The 23,673-nt window shown below is 40.1% G+C and overlaps 1 protein-coding gene across 1 annotated transcript; it reads right to left on the bottom strand.

Annotated features, from left to right (window-relative positions):
• Positions 1 to 1,130: 1,130 nt before the first annotated feature.
• tmem229b (transmembrane protein 229B) lies at positions 1,131 to 22,800 on the bottom strand. Its single transcript, XM_014988796.2, has 3 exons — positions 21,923 to 22,800; positions 20,763 to 20,913; positions 1,131 to 6,123 (listed from the first exon to the last, which is right to left on the bottom strand). The coding sequence occupies exon 3, from the start codon at positions 6,066 to 6,068 to the stop codon at positions 5,475 to 5,477; it is 594 nt and encodes a 197-aa protein (XP_014844282.1). The 5' UTR covers positions 6,069 to 6,123; positions 20,763 to 20,913; positions 21,923 to 22,800; the 3' UTR covers positions 1,131 to 5,474.
• Between the last annotated feature and the right edge of the window lie 873 nt (positions 22,801 to 23,673).

Consider the following 23,673-nt stretch of genomic DNA (forward strand, 5'->3'; position numbering starts at 1 on the left):
TAGGCAAATGAGATTTGTTTAAGCATACTTTTAATTGTGCTTGAACACTTCTGAACTGGTGTCAGAAATGGATGATTATTTTTCTTTTATTTTTCAAAAGAAAAATAAAAAAAAGAACAACTCTGATCATGCTGACTGCAATGAAGGTCATTTTGATGCCCACACCTTAAGATGAGTGCAAAGTTATATTTGAAGTAAATCTGTGCTTTGTTGCTTTGGAGGCCCAGTCATGAGATAAGCCTGCTTGACAAGCCTGCTTGCTAAGTGCAGACTGGTGACTCAACCTGTGACTTTAAGCTGAATCGCAAAGGCAGGATTGTCTTGTTTTTGTTGGTGAAAAAGAGCCATCTTCAGGTTCAAATGTGTACTGCAACAGAAGAGCAGACTTATTTATATCGTGAATGGTAAAGACTACAGGCTCTATATTTTCTTTGAAATAATTGCAAACAACTACATATAATATAACAAACATCTGTCTGTTCAAAATCCTGGATGAGGAGAGCTCCGTGGGGGGGGGAGTTGCTTTAGGGCTGCAGACTGCAATTCACTATGCCAGCCACATGGAGACGCCATAACGGAGAGTAAAAGTTTGTGTGTGGATAACAAAACTCAAGAACATCGGAACAGTGAAATGCTAAACCATAAAAAAAATACCCTTCAGAGAGGGAGACAGAGGCTTTATTGCAGTTGATAAAATTCACCATATATGATGTTTTTTTGTTTGTTTGTCTTAGATGGCTCCCCTCTCAGGGCGCCCTTCCATCCAGGGGTGACGCTCTAACAACTAAACTGGAAAGTTCTGTTTGTTTTCTATTTGTTACCTGCATATTGAGTCAATGGGGATTCAGCCCCGTTTTAGGTTAAAAAGTCCCTCTAAGTTCTGTGTGAGTGGGTAAATCAAGACTATTTTTAATATAAAAAAGTAGGACCTTTTTCTGATTTCATGTATCAAAAGTGACTAGTATTGATTGGTGAAAGCTACAGAAATGGCTGTATGATAAACAAAAGAAACATCAATAATTTAACCAACATGGTTTAAAAATGTTCAGTATTCAGTATTACAATATATCATTTGCACAAACCCGTTTTCATTAGGTGAAAAACTTTTTACATTAAAAAAAGACACAAAGACCAGCAAGATGTTTATCTTTAATCCATGAGGGTTAATAATAATTAATCAAGAAATAATATAAAAAGGCATTCTAGACATATTTCACAGTTCTCACACCCACACACATTAAAAACCAAATACTTATTTAAAAAAAAAACATTTGTTCCTCAGGGATTGATAAATCATTCATTAGCGATATACAGTACAGATTTCTCAAGAATCCTGCTCCTTTTTAAAAAAAATAAAAATAATACTTAGATCAATCAGCAGCAGCTTGAAACTGGAGTTTGGTGGAGCTGCTTTTAGACATGCACATTCAAAGAGAGAGAGAGAGAGAAAGAGAGAGAGAGAGGAATAAATAAAAACAACACCAGACACCCAGCTTACTGTTAACATCTTATTCATGCACTTACTCAGAGACAAGCGTCTCTGCGTGACTCAAAGTTCCTTCACACACATATTGCAGAGAATACATTTAGGTTAGCAAGTTAAGATATTTACTGCATATGAATTATGCAGAGACGTTTCCTTAGAAAAGGGTAATAATCGCATCTACAGTATTGCTTTTAAGCCTAATGAAAAATGCATACGACGCTGAGGAGTGCAAAACAAACATTCCTGTTTCCTGGATGTTTAGCAGGCCGCTCACCACTGGGTGGCAGCACTTCATCTGAGATGCAGAGCAGCTCTCAGGAGAGCCACGCGCAGGGAAAACGCCACATTTAACGCATCAACAACACAGGAGAAGGTCAGAGTGTCCACTTAGTCAAGCAGAACTGTGGAAACATTAAAAAGAGTAATGTTTATTATTATTATTATTATTATTATTATTTATTAAGTTTATCTAGTCTGCTGTGACATTTTGAGTCTATATTCAGTTTAGTTATGTTCCTTTCTTTCCCATGGAAGATGTTTAATAAAGAGTCATTTGACGGAGACTGTCAGCTTGCGATCCCATACAGGATTTATATAATTCAAGCCAATAAAAACATGAAGCCCTCTCTACTTAATCTTATTGATATGTTTTTTATAACTATTGATGTTACTCTTAAATGATTCTCAGGGCGTTTTTTTTTTCTGTTTTTAAATTCTCTAGAAATATGCTTACGGTGTCCACAGAGCCTTCCAAAAACACTTAAAAAAAATTTATGTTGACTACACACCAAATGTATTTTACTTGGATTTTATGTGACGGACGAACACAAAGGAGCACATCGCATGAGTTTGCAAGTTAAAATCTGAAAATTGTTACTTGTAATCTGTCTTTACCGTCATTGTGAAGTGGCATGTGGTTTGTAGAAACAAACATCCGAGGCCTTCACAGAAACAGCTGTATTTATACTGAGATTCGATTACACACACGTAACTTCTGAAGGCAACAAGTTGCACTTTTTCTGGTGTCAGTGTTGAATACATATTCCTCCTAGCACACATTTATGCGACTATTTTAATTGTAAAATAGGTTGAACGCAATGTGTTAATTCCACTGCACAGCTATGACTACTTTGTGTTAGTTTATCGCATGAACCCCCATCAAAATACACTGAATTTTGTAAGCCAACGCTTTTGTAAGGCTCTGTGAATTGGGTGTATTTTTTTGTTTGTTTGTTTTTTTTTTACAGTAATTAGTATTACATAAGACTTGCCATACTGAAGATGGCATCAAACCACACAAAGTGGTAATTGCAGACAGAGACACACAACATAACTCTTAAAAGAAAAAAATTGCAAAAGGCTTTTATGTCGATGGCCACGACTCAGTCGTCACAGACTTTAGCATATAGGTAATAGAAATGATGTCAAGAGGAATCATTTTATTTATCATCCCCATATTTACCAAAAGAACACACATATATGTCCAGTTACACACACACACACACGTACTCGCACACACACAAAATAAAAAACAGAGTTGGAAAGCAGCCATGCAAAGCCATGACCTGCTTACTTACAGTTTAGTGGTTCAACATGTGGCTCAAGGACACTTTGACATGCTAGGAGAAGACAACCGCAGACCCTCGCTGACAACCAGCAACTTCTGTCATTCTGTTCGCACATGCAGCAGAGTGATTCATCAGACATACATTATGGTTGTTGATTGAATAAACGGGCTGAAAGAAGATCTTTCCATGAATTTTTTTTTTTTTTTTGCTTTGTTTTTTTTTTTCAGTGTGATCCTTGAGACCAAAGCGAAAAAAAAAAATAATAATGGCGAAACCCTGCTTCTGGGGGAGGATACATTCTTAAAGGTCCATTGCTGCAGAATGTGATGAAAATGCTGCCAAGTGAACATCAGCCAAAGTGTTTCTGGGTGTAACCTTCAAAAGCCTCTATCAAAGAAATGAAATTTGGCCTGGTGCGACTTTTAATTCACAAGAATGGGTGCGATGCGGCGACCACAGTGTTTCAAGGGGACAGTTTTTGCTGTCGCACCACGGCAACGTTCACATTAAGAGTGACGGTGGCAGAAAGACGACAAGTTTGGACATATATCCAACAAAAGAAAAGCAAACATTATTAACAGTGTTAATTTAATTGCTCCTTTGCCAACTCGCACCCTCAGTTCACACACACACACACACACGCACACACACACAAGTTACCTACATTAGTCATTTTCTACAGCCATTTCATATATCCGTATAAATAATACCACGACTAAATCATGTTACCTTTTTTGTAGTCAAGTGTTTTTGTGTATTACTGTAGACAAATGGTCAGAAAAATGTACCAAGACACTACAGTGATAACGAACCGTCCTGTACTAAATGGAAGTGGCTCCAGGTCAAATGGTGCTGCTTGTGTGAGAAAGAAGGGTATGAATTGGCGAAACTGCACACAGCTCTGGAGACAGGTTTAACACAAACACAGAGTTTTAGGTCATTCTCCCCTAAACTTGAAACCAGATATTTACATCAACTGTATAAGCAAGAAAGTTTTTTTCTTATTCTCTGAAATTACATCAGATTTGCCTTTTCCTGTTTCCAGTTGGCGCCACCAAGATTGTTTTTTATCAGCACCAGAATAATGAAAGAGATTTTTTTTTACTTCTTAATGTTCCAAGATTACATTTAGTGAGTCCAGATAATGAGAATGATCTCATAGCTTTAGGATCTTCGAACTCAAATTGAGGAATATCTGTGAACCTGTGGATATTTTTTTTAAATAACTGATCAATTATTATTCTGGTCTGATTTAATATCACACAGTGAGAGGGAAACGGTTATGTGTCTTCTTATAAAGTGCATGTTAATATCTAGTTTTATTTGTATCTATTATGAACTTTAGCACCTTATGAGAATAAACAACAGCCTTCACCTGACAACTTACCTCCATATTTAAGACCCAGGTGACTGGTAGGTTTTCTTTAAAAATGGATGTTTTGTAAAGAGTTTTTCATGTATAATCAATGACTTGGCTGTTGGAGTGTGATATGAATGTGCGTGTGTGTGTGTGTGTGTGTGTGTGTGTGTGTGTGTGTGTGTGTGTGTGTGTGTGTGTGTGTGTGTGTGTGTGTGTGTGTGTGCGTGTGTGTGTGTGTGTGTGCGCGCGTGCACCGTTTTGACGGAGGGAAGTAGAACCCGGCTCTTTTGTATGCTTCAAGAAAAAAAGTTTGGGAACACCCACAGCAGCACTTCTATTGCTGTTTAATCAGAGGCTGATTCAATTATTTAAAAAAAAAGAAAAAAAATTGCACATGCGACCCTAATATAAATTACTTATTACAACGTAACCGAGACAAAATTCCTCATATCTTCATAGTTTTTTCTAGGCTGATGAAAACAGCTTTGTATTTTAACTCAAAAAATCATCCTAAATGTTACACATTCCTTTGATTGTAAAGAAAGGCCGGCATTTGGGTCTCTAGATGATACTTTGTGGCTGTGCTGCTTTCATTTAACATTCCTATGAGGCAAGAGAACTGTTCTTACATAGATTGGTGCATACTTAAATAACACAGATACTGTATTTGTTTTTGTTTTTTTCCAAGAAGTCTTTTTACAGAACAATAACACTAATCTCTGCAAAAGTGCTTTTTTATAATCCTATATTCTGAGCTCCAAGAAGGAGTTTTAAAGTTTAATCCAGATCATTGAAGATCCTAGCATTAGGGTCAGCCCCATGTAAATGTAATGTGAAATGCAGTAATAACAGTAGCATTATGAGTCCCTGTTTAGCTAACGACGGTGAGTATTTGGGATATGAAGCCTCAGTTAGACATTTGTTTTCTGGCTTCCTCAGCATTAACTAACCTATTCTTGATGGCTGTCTCTCAATCCCATGCACTACAGGGTGAGGATTGCATATGGAAAAGTGCCAGTGGCGGGTCAAGGAGGTTTGACAGAGTCCCCTGCAAATTGACTCAATCAACTTTAAGGTAGCCGTTTGAATTAAAGCCACTCCCCCTCCTTTGTTCTCGTTGCCTGCTGCCTTCCAAAGTTTCTCCAGCGCCTCCCCCTCCAGCATCATGCCTATGGTTTGACCAGCCGTCCTCGGGCCCTTCATGAAAGCGTAGCCGCAGGGTTTTGCGGATAACAAAGCGCTCCACGATGAAGGAGGCGCAGAACCACGGCACGGCGTACTCGGCCGTGATCAAGCCCATGAAGTTGTAGCGGAACTCGGTGTAGTCCCAGGGACAGGCGTTGAACTGCCGCAGCAGCAGCCCCGTCCCAAACTCCCACAGGTACGTCCACAGGGTGTAGATGATGCAGCGCAGCAGCACGGGGCAGCGGCCACGCAACGTCAAGTACATCCGCTCTACAATGAGGATGCAGGTGCCGTAGATGAAGAGGGCCCACACGCTGGTCACACCGGGGAACTTCCAGTTGCAGTTGACCACAAACTCCCAGGCGGCGGTGAACATCACTTCGCAGAAGTAGCCGTGGATGGCGTAGAGGTACCAGCGGGAGAGGGCCGTCAGAGGAACAGGGTCCCCTGAGGTTTCTAAGGTTACCATGGTTCCTCTTGTGGGTTTCACACAGATTTCCTATTTGTATGTACAGGATTCAGGTCTGAAAAGAGAACAAAGAAAGACTTCAGAAATGATCATTTGGAAAACCTGCTACACCTTATTCAACTCCAGGTATCAAAGGAAAGGAAATTTGTACGTGGTTGATTTTTTTTCATTGCCGTAACAATGTTTCATGGTACTGAATCTCACACTGCTGAACAGTCTGTTTATTGTCCCTTAAATTGGGCCTCATTTGTAAAGAAAATGCTTTTGTGGTGTTGTGCAGCAGAGTTGAGTATGTGGGTTGCTCTCGAAAAACACTTGCCAAAAACCAAACAGAGCGACAGTGTGGGACGGCATTTCATCACTGTCAACGTCGGAAGCAATCTTCACAAAAAGAGGAGTCAAGATGAGATCCTACAACCAGTGGCGATCCCTTATTTGCTCTCTTTGGGACCAAAATCTAACCTCCATAATGTTAATGCCCGACAGAGAGAGCTTTTACAGACACTAACTATTTCCTCCCTGCAGTCCTGACCGCAACCTCATTGAACAGTGGTGTCAAAGTGACCAATGCAACTACATGTGACAAGTGCTGGTTGAAGACTAGTGTGCTCATCACACCAATATGATCTGGTGATCAGAATGAGGAGAAGATGGCAGGATTTTGTGGCTGTATATGACACAACATCCTGAGGCCACTGTTTATTCAATTAATGTTTTTTTTGGTCATAATTGCTTCATCAAGCTTCAATCCCATAGGCCAACTGATGACACTCAACAAGAATAAGTAGCAGATTAAACTACTTGGTATTAGCAGAGATGATCTGAAAGGTTTTCCTTTGCCACAGCCCACATACTCAACTCTGGTACTCAACCCACAAATGCATTTTCCTTACAAATGTGGCACCATTTAAAGGGAAACTTAAAAAAAGCTTTACAATGGCATGAGATTTACTGAAAGAGGTATTGCTACAAAAGAAAAAAAAAATCGATAAAACACAAGTTGCCAAGTTGTTTTCTCAGTCTCAGAGATGGATTATTAATACAAGACATCTAGCAAATAATGTGTGAACAGCAATGTGCCAATACAGAAATAGCAGTGGGGAGTCCATAATACAAAGTTTTCCATCACATACAGAGACGAGGAGAGCAATAGAAGATGTAACAAAATCTCCAAAGCGAACCACAGTCAGAGTGGCGTCTCAGGTCACCGAGTTTCCATAGCAACCACAACATGCTGTTGCGATATAACCAAACGGTTCGGGGTGATGCCAGAAAAAAAATAAGACAAAGAAAAAGCCTTAACAGATGGAAACACAAAAGGAAATTCTACTAGGAGTTGAATTGGAAGGGTGTGATGAGGATTCAGCAACAAAATATGTAAGACGCAGGATGAGTCAAGGAAAAGCATCTCATGTTTGATGCAAAGGATAGTGGGAGATTGGTAATGCAGGGGTGTATGGGTTCATGACCCCTTTGAAATAAAATGTAAAAACATCTACATTTCATCTGAATACAAGTGTAAATTATGAGTCTTATTGGGTATTTCTGCAGCTTAATAATCAAAACACAGACCAAATTCAAACCAACACAGACATGGCCGCCACAAAACAAATCAACATTCTCCCATGACTATCACAGTATCAGGATCTGCCTCCTACAGAAAACCTGTCTGGGTGAGATGTGGAAAATAAAACATTACATTAAATGTGTCAGATGCTGCATTCTGGTTTGTTCGCTTTGCTCCCTGCAAGATTGTTGTGTTACGCCTCTTGTTTAGTTTGTATCAAAGTTGTTGGTCCGGATAGTCTAGCTTGTTGTCTTTGGATTTCACCCAAAGCTTCTCCATCTGAATGCCATTTATTTAGTAATAAAACCTTTCAGTTTCAACGATAAGGCCCCAGAGGGAATCCAGAATTAAGTCTTCGACTCTGTTTCGTGACTAAAATGTACAATTCACCAGGCAGCAATTTCTGAGAATACTTGTGACAGGCACTGCAACCGCTTGTAGAGATTTTACCCCAGAAATTACAATAATTATTCCTCATTATAAAACACTGACATGCAGTACATCCCATCTTAAGCAATGATTACAGCCTAACTGTCCAAACAGAGTCTGCTGCCTGCAGAATTAAACAGGATTTGCTGCCATCTCCAGCAACAGCCATCTGGCCAAATCAAAAGTGAAATCTTCAGGATTAGAAATTTAATTGCGTGGGGTGCTAAGCCACTTTTAAATTAAGCCAAGGCAGTGAAACACTGCAGGCATCAGGATATTTAATTAAAGACTGGAGGCTGATGAAGCACTTAAAGTGTACCGACCTTCCCTCAGCTGATGCTATTTACACAGTGAGGGGGTTTCTTATGTAACGTATAGCTTTGTCATCTGACTGCCTACATCAACACTCTGCGTCTCCAACTCGTGCTGCTTGACAAACATTTCGTGCTGACATATCAGGTATCAGAAATCCCACGAAGGGACGGGCCCGTTCGTGGCTCTGCTCCACACACACCGCGTCTTAAGTTAGAGGAACACAGAATGCAAACAGCACAATGACGAATTCAAAGGCCATTTACTCAACAAGGCCACACAGTTTATATCCTTTACCATACAATGTCTCCAGAGGAAGCTGTCATAGCAACAGCGATTATACAATAGATCACAAACGCTGGGTGAAATAGCGTCTTAGTACGAGGTTACAAGTACAAACGCATGTTTGAAGAACAAAAGGTCTTTTTTTTGTCTCTTTTTGTCTTCAAAGCCTGGCTGTGACCCAGAGAGAGTCCGCAGGGATTAGCACATTTACTCCAAACAAGGAACAAGGGTTTCATGTGATTAACTGGGCCACAGCGATGGACCAACTGGCCTCCATAAACCTCCTTATTCCATCTTTTCTCTGGCTTCCTGGGAAAGAAACACACCTCGTCTATGAAAGTCAGATTGGGTCAACTTTTCAAGTGCTGAGAAGAAAGGTTCAGCCTGTAATTAAAAGAGAAGCACCCCGAATTGAGTCCTCCTTCGCTTCTATAAGTCAGTAAAAAGTAAAAACAGGTCAGATTGTTAAATTGTGTCAAAGCCACAAGGAATTCATGCCAATATGATTCTGTTTCTCTGTGTCATTTGATTTTTTTATGTCTTAGTCACCGAACTACTTCTGCAGACTGTCTGGTATTTCAAGCATTCAAATATTCAGCATATTCAGAATCTGTCAGCTATCACCAACATTATTTACTCCTCTTGCACTTTTCAAATATCTCACTTTTTTATTAAAACAAATTCCAGCCTATTGTCACAGGGACTGTGCCCCATCGTCTCATGGAAGAGTCAAAAAGGCACACAAGCTTACCAGGTCACTCTTTGTTTTTAGGCTTTTGAACATCTCCATGCTATCAAAGCAGAAGCAGCTGTTTGAGTTAGTATTAAAAGGCAAATTCACGTTCTTCATACTTTTTCAGAACACCACAGTTAAGGAATTAAAACTACTGTTAAAAATATTATTGTTTACAGTGTATATTAATGTAAGTATATTAACTAATGTTAAAATAGCAAGTGCTGCTAGCCTGCTGACATTTGCTAACCTTCTGGAATTAACATTAACTACTACACATTAGCTAATGTTAGCATATCACCCAAAAACAAGTAGCAGGTGATATAACTATCATTAATAGCATCTTACAGGTTAATGTTAGGATGTTAGCTCTTTGTATTCTTTACTGTTAGCTAACATACTACCATATTTGCTAGTGTTTTCAATATATGTATCTTAAGTTAAAACCATGACAAATAGCCAGGCAGAATAGCTATTATGCTAATTTTACTATGCTAGCATTTTAGCTAATGGTGGCACAGAAGATGCTATTAGCAAAGCAATGGATACTTGCTAAAGTCAAGTAGGAAAGATAAAAAAAAAAGAAATAAGCATTGAATTTAAAACTTGAAAAGTTTTTTCTTAAAAAAAAAAAGAAAGCCTTTCCACTCATTTTAAGTGTAGCCTACATCACAATTTCAAACTTTTCACTTCATGCCTAAGCTCTCCCACTTAAGTTGCAAATTCCCTACTGTTTAACATCGTCAGCTGATTTACGCTCTCAGATTTTATTTTATGGTCTCTCATGCCAGGCTGCTGATTCTTCAATCTAACACCACTTTCAACAGTTCAGCTCAGTTTGCTATGACTTCAGTTTCTTCAGCGGTTTTCAGTTTCAGTTTCTGCTTCTGCTATGCAGTATGGCTCTGTTGAAAGGGATTGTTCTCAATTTCTGCCTCTTTGTTCTCCATGACATTCATTTGTGCTTCAGTTAAACTTTTTCAGCAGAAGTTAAAATGAAAAATCAGATTACCAATTTAGCTTACAGTATCCAGGCAGCATTTATAATGGAAAAGCTTTTTTTTTTCTATCTAGTTCAGGTTTTCACCATAAAACTGTCAAATCTGCCCTTATAAGTAGACAATAGTTTAAATACACCAGCATATTCCAATTTCCAAAAAATCCCCAAACCACATTGATATAACACTTTCTATGCAGATCAAAGCAGTGTGTTAGCCACATTGTTCTCTTGTCATCACTGACGACCACTTTCTCACAGAAACCACGTCCGTTTTTTCTCCCAACACTTCCCCCTTTCTCTCTGCACCTAAAATGCACATTACATTCGTCACCCACACACATGCAAATAATCTGCTAATGAGAAGGATTATCTAAAACTGTAATGAGGCTGTCCTACGCTACACCTCCTGCCAAAAATACGTGCAAACGTCCAGACGAAGGTGAGGCAGCGATGTAGCACTGAGAAAAGGAAATCATTTCTGTGTTCTTCCTGTGATCTTCATTTCTGAAAACAGCTAGTGGTACTTCTGATAATTTCATGGCGTTGAGAAACCAGAGAGAGTCAACACTTGACATGAACTAAAATGGTCCAAACAATTTCTTTTCTATACTCACAGAGATTCTTGTGGTGATGATTCTTTACTATCCGGTTAGGCTTATGAAAGGTTTTCCACCTGTGTGTGCCACTGTGCGTGGTTGTGCCCAAACGTAAGGTGAGGCAGAGTGAAATGTTTTGTCTAGCACTACTCAAACAAAAGATCATTCAAACAGCCAAACCCAGCGGTGAACTGGGACTCCTCTAGCCTCTTCTCAAATCATCGTATCATCATACGTAACCACTAATCCCTCTTGGTGGCTCATTTAATCCTGTAAGTCACACCAGTTGGTCTGGTGAGATCATGGTCAATGTGAGCTTCTTGAGCATGCAGTGGGTCCGTGTGGCCGAAGGGGCCGGGTCTACAATGCAGCGCATTCACCTGAGTAATATGCATTAGATGTGTCACATTAAATTTAGCTGAGATTTGTTATAATTATTGCACATCCATTTCAACGCGTAAATATATTAGCACAGTTGCATCCAATGTAACTGAGTCTCCACTGTGAAGTGAATTAATTGGCAAAAGCTATAAACATGCAACAAATAGCAAATATTAGCAAAGCTAATCTTACAGGTTGTTCCTTCACATTAAACACAAAAGAGAACTTTTAAGGACAGCAGTCTCAAAGATTTAACTCCTTCAAGTATGTTTCATACGTGGTGCAGCAGCCATTTTGCTGTTGACCTGCTATTGGTCACCCAACAGGTTCTGGCAGAGTTCTTGAGGAGACTTGTCGTGAGCAAACCCTCCAGTTCACTAATAATCTTAGTTCTGGATTCTGTGATCATGTTTTTCGAATCAGACCAGAGTTTAAGTCAGACGATTAGGTTTACCAGTCTAGTCTCTTTCAAGGACTCCTTCTGACACCAAGCCTTGGTGAAGCACGCTTGAGATCATTGTCCAGTTTAAACGGCCAATCGTTTCGTCACACTTTGAGAAAAGCAACATAGTTTGTCTTTGTCTGATAAAATATTAGTGGGCCAAAAAAGGGCACTGTACACTGCTCCATAAAAACTGAACAGGCCTGTAGGATGATGTCAAACCATAATACTCCTGGCATCAGGCTGGCTGGATGTTTGATTAGCTTAATTTACTTCTGCATGTAGTGGCAGAATCATGCTAAAGATTTGGATCGGTGCTATTGTTACTGGTGGTAATAATGAAGATGGAAGAGTTCACCTAAGGGAGCAGAGAGATTCACATGCGACCCCAATTGTAAAAGGTCAAATGTAAACATGGCTAAGCGTTTAAATGAATAAATATCAGATGTCTGAATGAAAGTGCCGAAGGATCTGCGAGCTAACATAGCGAACTCTTCCCATGAGGCGAGGGATCATGAATTGATCAAATGTCGGAAAACACACTACATGAAATCCCTTGAAACTTGCCAGTTTTTCGCACTTTGTTTTTAGCAACTGCATGAAGTTGTGTCACGAATTTAAAAACCCCTTTCTGCTGAGGTAGCAAAACCGAAAGATGCTTTTGATTACTCCCACTGTACAGCAGTCAGAAAGCGACTGAAATATTAATAGTAACATATTTAAAGGCACCTAGCTAGACTCAAATTGGGATTTCTTTGATAATTACACCGAGACAGCATAACCAGATCACCTTATTTATGCTTCTTTATTGACCTGTTGCCTCATGATCACACAACTAAATTGCCAGATAGTATTTTGTTCTGTTTTGGATGTAGCTGCTGTATCATATCCTCCCTCCCCATCACAGAGGCGCTAAGCTATCGATCAACATGGCTCCTGTCTGCTCCAACTGCAGTGGCCCCATTCTGGCATCACCCTTTATTGAAACCTGCCACAAAATATCTCAGTTTGAGGTGGGAATAGCCAGTGGAAACAAACTGAACTGAAAAAGTGTAAATCAACCGCGCAACGCAGGTCTTGTTTAAGGAACTGATTGTGTGCTTTTAAGAGAAACAACATGATTATTTGTGAAAGGAACAGATGAGACATTCAGGGAGTAAGAAAACACACGGACTGATATACGGAGTAAGCGAAAGGTGGAGAATAAAGACGTCTTTATAGTGCTGACAGGTATGAGCTCTGACAGCGAACACACCGAGGGATCCACAACGCAGCGCACAGTCAGGTTATCTTCCGTGCCGGTGTGTTTCCGAGTGTGTGTGGCACGGATCCCAGGTCTACTCCGACTTTTGGAAGGTCACTTTGGGAGGCATCAGAGAGGAACCAGCAGCATCCGATATGCGGGTGAACGACGGCGAATCGGGGTGACCTCAGCGACAACTCATCTCCAGTGACAGAAACTGCATCAGCAAGAACTGCGCTCCCGCATTTAAAGGGATAGTTTGGGATTGTTCAAGTGGGGCTCTGTTAAAAAGCTTATAATAATTTAGTATTGTATTGCTCTGCGTCTTCATTTAGCAAAATTAGCATAAATTCTGGTTGGTCCAGGAGAAGTCAAATTATCTGCCTTCCACAGTCTTTCAGAAAACCCAAAAACGACACAGGACTTTTTAAATGTGCGATTTTAAAACTATTAGTACGTTTACACTGGAGATCGAGTCAGCAGACAGCGATCTGATATTGAAACACTGATAGATCATGAAACACTCAAAGCATTTCCTGGTCAGAGTCAATGTCTGATATAAAACTAAAGTGGTGCTAAAAGCAAAACTACTGTAGAGGTTTATGTCTACTGATTTTTTTCAGGGCAATCCCTTTTTCTATCAGGTGATAAGTCAAAAACACTTCACATGTTCTGTATTCAGAATGTGTTTCACACAGGAAGATCTCTGGTGGCACACCGCTTCCTGTCATTTGCTGCGTTTGTCGCAGGTTAAGACATTATCTAAATAATAAAACATCTAAACAGGACCTAATTTAAAAAATACAGAATTATCTGTATAATATCATAAAGTTACAGTCTTTCACACTTTAAATGGCATTTTAGTTGCTGAATGTTCTAACCAGAAACAAGTAATGAAAAAATAAATAAATAAAAAATAAGTGGTTATTTAAATTTTTAATTTCATTATTTCAAATTCAAACAAATTAAGTAAAGGAAACATGAACTAGATCAAAGTTTAGAATAAATACAGAAAAAGCAAAACATTTTCAGATTAAATCTTTACAAAAACGAATTTGACCTATTTTAAGAGGCAAAAACCAATCACCTTCACATCTGAAATATACACACAAGACAGGCTTTAAAGTTTAAATTGTGCTTTTAAATTCCTGCGTCTTTCAGCTTCCTCACATACCCACCCTGATCACATGCTCTCTGTATCCACGATGAGCAACAGGCCGAGTCGGGGAGGGAGAGTAATGAATCCAGAGATGGGTTTGAGAGGATAAAAGATGGACAGGCGCGGGGGATGGAGGAAAGGTGGAATGGGAGAACCCCATGAGGCGGCACAAAAATAAAGCGACCCTGATCGATTGCAAAGACAGGTCAATTAGCTCCGAAACAGCAAGCTGGCCTTCAACCCCCCAGGGCAGAACTACGCCTCTCCTCTCATTCAGACTCGTGCAAAAGCACCTAAAACTCCTGCAGCTACGATACGCCGCTTCTGGTGTCACGTTTAAAAGGCAGTGAGTTCAACGCGCCATCATCCGTGCTTTAACTTTACAATCTTGGATGCAGAGAAGCATGTGAAAAGAAGAGAAAGTTAATATTAATGTCGTTCGGCTATAAATGTGAGTTTTCTCTGAAAATCATAAGACACTAACCAAGAACGGCCACTGTAATTATTACTTACATGCAGATAATAGGGAAATTATCATCATTAAAAGCTATCATTTTCTTGATAACGAAACATTTTTCCTGTTATTTTAAGGAAACTACGTATCTAGATTTATCAGAGAAATATTTGATAGCATCCAGATGATGACATCAACATTTTCTTATGTTTTATATCCAAATTTCCTTTGATAAATAAAGATTAGAACTGTGTACACACTCCAATTAAAGCAGTTTAATGTATTATTGCATTTATGATCTAAGGATGGTGAGAAGTAACATTATAGGGATGGAGGGAGGATATGAGAAAATGAAAGAGGAAGTAGTGAACTAGGAAAGAGAAGTTAAGGTGTGACAGTAGGAAATAAGGAAGCAGTGAAAGAAGGAAAATTTAAACAATGCAATAGGATATAAAGTCTTGAAATACAAATATTTTCCATTGATTTATCTTCTCTTTCCTTTTTAAATACAGGAATCCCACACCCTGCAAACAACACGCGAAACGTCCCTTTAAAAGCAGTCTTCCAGTTAAGCGTGTGGAACATGTCGTTCCCCGCGCCCCTCCCTCTGGTTTACAGTTTCAGAAAGCAGCTCAGTTTAACAACAACATTAGACCTCAGGTTATGTACGCCACACTTGTTTTTTTCCATCGGTCCGCTCCGGCGTGCCGCGGCGTGTCGGGTGAGGCCGTGCGATCATGTGAGTCCGAGCCGCCCAGCGGGAGGCGGCAGCCGATGTTCATTCCTCACACTGAAAGTATTCAGTCTGCAGAAAAGTCAACTTTATCCTAAAATCAAGTCTTCTGCAGCCTTATTTTTTATATTTATTTTTTTAAGGATTGTCACATCTATTCTATTAATTCTAACCAGCTTCATTGTTGCTGGTAAAGAAAGAGATCCCCACAGAATTATGCTGCTACCACCATGCCTCACCTTGGGGATGGTGCGAGGACCAAAAAAAGTTTAACTTTTGATCCGTTCTGACCAGAGCACCTCTTTCTCGTGGTTCCTTGTGGCATTCTCCACCTGAGCTGAGGATTGTTGCAGCTCCCCAAGAGCTACCCAACGTTCTCCTGGCAGTTTCTCTGACTCCTCGCCAAGGCCACCATTTCTTTGTAAGGTTTGCAAACACGTAGCCTCTGAACTGCGTCTAAACCTTCCAAACATCACCGGCGCGACGCTTTTTCAGACAAATCCACAGCTTCATTCGTAACACAAAGCCTCGATTTGCATGTTTGAGCTCTATAATTAGCGAGGTCTCTCAATAATGCTCTCAGGTGAGGCTGGAAAGGCGCCAGGAAGCGCTGACACTAAAAGCTCCGGCGCAGCACGGCCGACACAGGCCCGTGCAACTTTATCAAAGGCATCCTCTCCATAACCGCAAGGTGAAAGCTTTAGCGAGTGACGCAGAGCGGCGGAGGAGGAAGGATTTATGTAAACAGGGAGGCGGGTTTCAGATCCAAAAGGCTTTTATTGATTGGCAAGAAATAGAACCTGAAGTCATGCGTGGAGGGCAAGGAGGCTTCTTGCGCTAAACGTGACAAGTCAAAAAATAAGCTTTCCCAAACAAGTCAGTTATATAACAGAAGGTTGAACTTTCTAACTCTTTAATTAAAGTGATCCATAAAGCCGTCCAGGCAACATGTCAGTGTCCAAGGGTGATCAGACAGGCTGAAGCTTCAACTGGAAGCAATGTCTCTGCTTTGGGCTCCAACAACAACGCAATAAAACAAAACAGATTGGTGTGTAACTCAGAAAGTATCAGCAAAATATTTGATTCATCAAGGTTTATATAGCAATTTATGTCACCTAGGGACATATGATTATAAAGATTTGGGATAAGTATGACATAAGACCAAAAAAAAAAAAAAGTTTAAAAACTGTCCACATGAGATTATTGCAGCAGCACAATCTCACACTGGAAATTTCAGAAATAAATCCCATCTGTAATTAAAGTACATTTATTCAGTGGGTGGATAGGATCTCATATAAAAAAATAATTTCTATAATTACGTTAGAAAGGAATTATTGGACACGTAATTACGTTCAATAAACTCATAAAATAAGTTCAAATGAGGCATTTTTTCCCCTCATTTTTATGATGATCAGTATAAATATGAAGCAACACAGCGGCTACATTTCTGAGACGCTCTACAAAATGGGAAGGAGAAGCCATTAAAGTAAGGCAGGAAGCAACTTACCAAAACTTGCCCTTTTTTCCCCAGAATGCAAAAGTAATAATTAAAAGGTTCAAAATAGCTTGAATGACAAACAAGGAACATGGGCTTATTTTATAGAGATTATTTAAGAATGACATCAGATTTCCTATAGAAAATGTTTGTCAAAAATCTGTATCTTTATTCAAAAGGTCATGTTACATTTGCGGCTCCGAAGACAAAAACGGCTCTTTAGAGTGTAAAGGTTGCAGACCTCTGCCTCCGAACAAGAACAGCCCTGAGGGGGAGAGTCTGTTGACAGGCAAGTAATAGTTGCACACTCTGCAAATCATGCTACTGCTACAAACTAACAAAACACCTGAGACTTTAACATGGAACCAGAGTGACAGTGGAGCTGTTTAGATAAAAGCTGATTCAATGGTCCAGTCAAAGTCCAAACCTAAATCCAGTAGAGAATCTTTGGGAAGACCTGGAAGTTAATATGTTTCACGTAATCTGACTGATCTTCAGCTGTTTTCCAAATCAAAATGAGCAAACATTTAAAGTTCTGGATGGGCAAAGTAGGTAAAAATACCGTCGCCACCCCCAAAAAAACAAGGCTTGCATAAAAATGTTGTTGCTGAAGTACTGACTAAAGACGAGTCTGCGTTTATGCATTACTCTGTTGGTCTGTCGTAACGCCACTCTAAACACATTAATTTTCTAACTGTAATGTGACAAAATGCGAAAGAGTCTGAGAGGTACAAACACTTTGCAGGTCCATTACCGTCCTGAAGTTTCAGATCCTGGGAAGCTGAAGCTCTGACATTTGTGGGCCGAGCTACGCATTAAATCTTAGAGCTCCTAAGGAAGAATCTGGAGTTTTATAGACATTGTCACCATGGAAGCGGTGAAATGGAGATGGATGCACCTAATGGACGGGGATTCAACCGGCTATCAGACGTAGAAGCTTTGTAATCAATCGTTGGTCATGCATAATTGATGTTGGTTTTATGGCAGAAGATCAGTGGAAAACAACAGAGGTACAGAAATGTCCTGTCTGAGTCAACTCAATGAACTACTGAGGCTACTGAGGCTTTTGTTCAAATCAATAAACTGGAATAACGTGTTGAGTATTTTATTTATAGAGAAAGGGACGATTAACGTTTAGAAGGTGAGACGAAGGCCAAACTCTGAGTGACGTCAGAAGTATCCGTTTGCTTTCATGCCGCAAACTCCCAGAGTTTTTGAAAGAGCATATTTGCTAAACCGGACCTGTGACGTGACGCAGACATAGTTTATTCGTAGCATTCCATCAATTCCAAACACATAAGCTCAGTGTGTAAAAACAGTGCCAGTTCTGGCATGAGGTGACCTTCTTTTAAGCTTGGCGTGGTGGGAGGGAGGATAAAATAGATTTTCTTGTTTTTTATGGATTTGCAAATATTGGGAGTCATTGAGAATCAGGGATTCTTTGGATATATTCCCATCCGAAAGGATTTCCATTGCAACAGTGATTCCCACACACTGTAAAGTGGCGGGATCGCTAGCAGGTGAGATAACCCTGACACGATGTGACACAGGGAAAGCCGTTGACCCAGAATCGGATGTTACTGTACTGAGCAATTCCTCTGATGTGTGGCGGTTAGCATGAAGTGTGCTCCAAGGGAGAGCAGTAAAACAAAGTCACACAGCTGTAAATGTTAAATGGCCTGTACTTCTATAGCGCTTTATCTAGTCCAGAGGACTCTAAAGGGCGTCACACCACATTCACCCATTCACCCACACATTCTCAATGTAGCACAGGAAAGGCGGATCATAAATAAAGATGTAATTTTCAAAACATGTCATTATTTACTTTTGAATGAGGCCACTAGTTTTTTAGTTTATAATCTGTTTGGTGGCATTGCTAAGCGATATATAGCAAATTTGTTGTTATGGCAGTATAACTGTATGCAATACAAAGAGTTGCTGCCTGTATTGCAATAAGTTTTACCTAAATATTTAGGTACCTATGCCCGAATTCCTGTAATATTATTGTTATACTTGATATTTAATCCATTAACTAAAAAAACCAAAGGTTTTTAGAAGATAATAAGGTGATGAAGTCACTAAGAAACCAATAAAAATGGGTTGTTGGGATTGCTATCAACCTGAAGCAAAGTGTATATATATATATATATATATATATATATATATATATATATATATATATATATATATATATATATATATATATATATATATATAAATTATGATCTTAAAATAGCTTATTTATCACCAGTGATGTCATTCTCCACTCACATTCACTAATATTATTACGCATATCACGTTTTAAGAGCAGAGCTAATTTTTTTTTTTTCGTTCATCACTGCAGCATTTTTGCTAACTTGGAAAATGCACACAGCTTTGCCTAAATGAAATTTTCCGCATATATTCTACTGCGCTACTGTACTTGGCTGCTTTGTGAACTTTCAATTTGAATAATGTTCAACGTCTGCTGTGAAGTTTTGGTTATTTACTGTTTGTTTTCATAAAGCCGAAACAGCCAAAATGTACAATGATTCAGGTCGGATATGTTTTAGAATTTCAACTATGTACAAATGCAGGCCAGGGTTTATGTAAAGGGTGGAAATAGTCATTTACTGTAACGCCAAATTGAAGTCTGTAGACAGCCAAATAATAATAATCATAATAATGATAATAATAATAATAATAATAATAATAATATTTTACAGTGCTTACAATAATGCCGCCCTCAATGCCCTCCTGGGCCTGCACCACATTGCCAATTTCATTAACCACCACTATGTCAATATTATATACCTTTTGCTCCAAGTAAGGTGACTTACAGTAAGACCTATGAGTTGGGAAACTTCAACACGTGAATACAGAGTGGTAACAGACCCGCTGCATCACTACGGGAATATTAATCTTGCGTCCACACACACAGCTCACTGTTACTCCCTTTCAGCAGTGTTATAGTACGGGGTCATTTTGGGATTCCTAGCTGTGGAGGCTGTTGCGTGGGTTATAAATAGGCTATGGACTACAGAAGCGACAGCGGGGATTATCTCACCCCAAATGATAATGAACTGCAGGGTTTATGTGGCATAAATCGATTAGGGCTTTTTTTTTTTTTAAAGCTTCTGCAAAAAATAAAAAGCTTCCACAGATGGAGCTACACTGCGGACGTGGAGTCCAGGCGTCCATCCGCTCTGCTAATGAACGGCTTTTCTTCACGCTGGACGCCCGCCGATCCTGATCTGTCCCGGGAAACTGGAAGGTGCAGGGCCAGTTGGAGGGGCAGGGGGCCGTGGAGGAGGAGGGGGTGGGGGGTGCACTCCGCTGCAGCATCAAGCACACTGATGATGAGCAGTGCGGCACCCTCTCCGCACACTACAATTAAACATACATGTAGCTGTGCAGCTCATGCACCGGTTTCATATCTGGGATATACTTTGCAACTCTTTGGTATCGCATTAAAAAAAAAAAAAAGGTGACTTGCGATCCACAGAGCGGTTAACAAATAAACTTACGATAATCCGGATTTTAACAGGTGCAGCGGCGCGACTGCGCAGAAAACACGCGCAATATTGTTGTGGAATATGAAAGGAGAGAGAGAGAAACCGCTTTAAACATTCAATTGAATAAACGGTTAAAATAAAAACAATAGCGCAGCACTATTAAGTTGGGAGTAATCTGGTGACATTTCATTGCGAAAGGGAAATAAAAACCCAAAAGATTTCCCCAACAGGAACACATGTTGTTGCCCTGAATGTCACTCCGCTTGAGTACAAGCATGTTGACTGCATTCCCCCCTCCTCTCTCTCTCTTTCTCTTTCTCTCTCTTTCTACAATCAGCACAGCGAAATATATTTTATTTTATTTTATTTACCTTCAGAAGGATCTCTGCGGTGTCTGCCCAGGCGCACACCCCGGCGGATCCGACACATCCCTCGGTGAGGTCGGTCGGGAAGAGTCGGTGTCGGTCCGCGCCTCTGCTAGTCTGTCGCCCGGCTTCCCCTGCGCGGTGTCTCCGCTCTGTCCTGTGGAAATCCACACATTTTTTTACTTCACTGCAGCAGCAGCGGCGGCGGCGGCGCCAGCGGCACATGCTCAGATGGACTCACGCAGCTCCTGCATCTTTGCGCTTAACCGTTTCTTGTCCGCAGCTCTGCGCCCGCTTGACAGCCAGGCTGCATGTTGGTGCACGAAGGGCGCGGAGAGCAGTTAGCATATTTCCCCGTAGCGCCACTTTGCTTTTGTTTTGTTTTGTTTGTTGCAGCACTGATTACAAGTGCTTTTTAATAGATTTTTTTAAAAAGTTTATGAATTTTTGTAGTTGTTTTAATATTTAAATATTTTTTTTGCTTTCTGCTTATAGTTCCCTTAAGTTTTTAATAATAGATGCTAATTTAAAAAAAAAAGAAAAGTTTTTTAAATGTTGAAATGCTATGGTCTACACGTCATCACGAAGGTTAACAGCTTCCATAACAAAAGGTGACAAGTAAATTTGTTCAGAAGCTGGTTCTTAAAAGGACACTATTAATGGAAAATTGAGCGGTAGGAAAAAGTGTGAAGAAAAAAACAACAACCCACAACCAATGGATGACTGCAACTTTCAATATATTGTCAAGCAAAGCACAATAAAGAGATTGGAAGAGATTCACGAGGCTGGACCGCAGCTGGAATCAGAACGACATTAGAAGTGTCCCGGATAGGGACTGAAGCATTCACGTTCCTTAGCGTTTTTAGCCAATCCTGAAGAACAGTCTCAGCTTGACCACTGTCACTCGGTGGTCTAAAGTCGTTTTTAAATGGTGAAAGTAACTCCCGGAGACTGGAGGTAGAGCGGAGAGGCACACAGTCCAAGTCGCTCAAGTTCTAGTGGGAAGTTTCCACAGTAAATGATAATGTGGTGAGTCAGGTCATCAGAGGCTGCTGCTGGCCCTCTGTGTTTCATCAAGTCCAATGTCAGAGCAGTCATTTCTGGATTAAAAGTCCTTTTTTAGTTTTAAATATTTGATAAGAGAAACTGAATTTGTGTCTATCTACCTGTATGCAGTCTTTTCGGTTGTGCTCTCGCTCTCTCTTCCTCCAGGCAGCTGCAGCTCATCCAGCCTCCTCAGGGAAGCTGATATATGGAAATCAGCTCTCTCAGACGGACGCCGGATCGTTCTCTTGGTAATCAGGCCTCAGTCGCTTCATGTTCAGCTTTTATGGTTTCCAGTATTGACTTTCTGACGAGTGAGCTCAGTTTGTCGCGTCTTGATCTGATATGGTGCTCGTTTATCTGGAACCATCTCATGTTGCATGGGTGACCTGGTCCTAACTTACCTGTTTGTCTGCTGCCGGTATGACCATGACACCCTCCAACGAATCTTCTGACATTTAACCTGCTGAGAGACATTACGAACCACACAGCTAGTTTTCAACCCAGTTCCTGGCATTCACAGCCTGTGGTGTGTTCATCCTGACGGCTCTTATGATTAACTTACTGAACTGGATTCTTCATCTCAATTAACTCTATATCTCCCTTACAGTCACCTTTCCTGAGGACCAGATCCAAGGCTATGCATGTCCTTTGTACCCATTAAATTCCTCCCTGTTAGCTTGTCTAATTTTTTCTACCTGTAAGACACGATAATCAAAATGAACATATGAGTCACATCTTGGTGTAGTGACCTTATTATATAAATTTCACTCTTTGAATTGCTAAGTTAGACTTTTAAATTCTGGATGTGGTGCCGGTCAGCTAGGTCTCCAATCAGCGTTTTTTCCGAAACCTCTTTGCTGAACGCATCACCTTAAGTCTTAGCCTTTTGAGAAAACAATCTGTGGACCTTCACTATCTCTACATTAACATTGTTAAAAAAGTAACTACACAAATATGTAAAAATACCTTAAGATTCTTTCAATGATCATTTATAATGCTTGTATTTGCACAATACTAACATTACTTTCTTCAAATATGCTTTTCTTTTGTGACTTGATTAAATCTAACTGTTTAAAAAAAACATGTTTTACTTTAATTATTTATAAAAAAAATTTCCCCCCTACCCCATCAAGACCAGAGTGATTGCGGAAGGGCAGCCGTCCAGTCGGAAGACAATCATCCAGATACACGTTTTACAGTTTAACTTGTTACTCTGGTCTTTCTATCATCACATTAATAAATTAGTAGGCCTCCATTATCCTTAAAAGCCGTGCGGGTCAAAGCCGTAAGACGTCCCTAATATATTTAGAGATGATTAGGAGCTGTTTAAGCTTTGTGTTTGTCTCTTAGTCCATTCACTTTTTCTTTCTCCACCCCAGGAACACTTTGTGTTTTTGGAGATGCTACCCACTGCTGGCTCTTAAGTGCAATTTGCTACCTCTAACGAAGATCTAAAAAAAGGGGCCAAATTTAATTGGCTGAAAAAAAAAAAAAAAAAAAAAAAAAACACAGGTCCAACATAAACTTTCCATTTCCTTTAAACGGACACAACTACGTAAAAATAAAATTTTCTGAGCTTTACGTCTTGTTAAAATGGTATTTCCACATCATATCTACATACCTGGAGTGTTGCCTTGTTCTTTTCATGCATAAGAAATACTTTAATCTCCCGTGGCAACCATTCAGCTGTGCAAAGGGCTTGGGTGGACCTAGCCCCGCCTTCAAGGATGAAGCTCCTCCTTGGAGCTGCAGTTTTCAAGCTTCTCACAGAGCAGACCTCCTCTGCTGTGACTCACCCCGCTCTGCTCCTTCAGACTAGCCAGCAGCAGTTAGCAAACACCTGGTGGAAATGGGCATCCACTCAGCTCTT

Source organism: Poecilia mexicana, unplaced genomic scaffold (genome assembly GCF_051168715.1).
Source record: "Poecilia mexicana isolate PSO_F unplaced genomic scaffold, ASM5116871v1 scaffold_22, whole genome shotgun sequence".
NCBI lineage: Eukaryota > Metazoa > Chordata > Actinopteri > Cyprinodontiformes > Poeciliidae > Poecilia > Poecilia mexicana.

Coding starts and splice junctions, on each gene's coding strand:
- tmem229b (XM_014988796.2), bottom strand. CDS start 6,068: ATGGTAACCTTAGAAACCTCAGGGGACCCTGTTCCTCTGACGGCCCTC.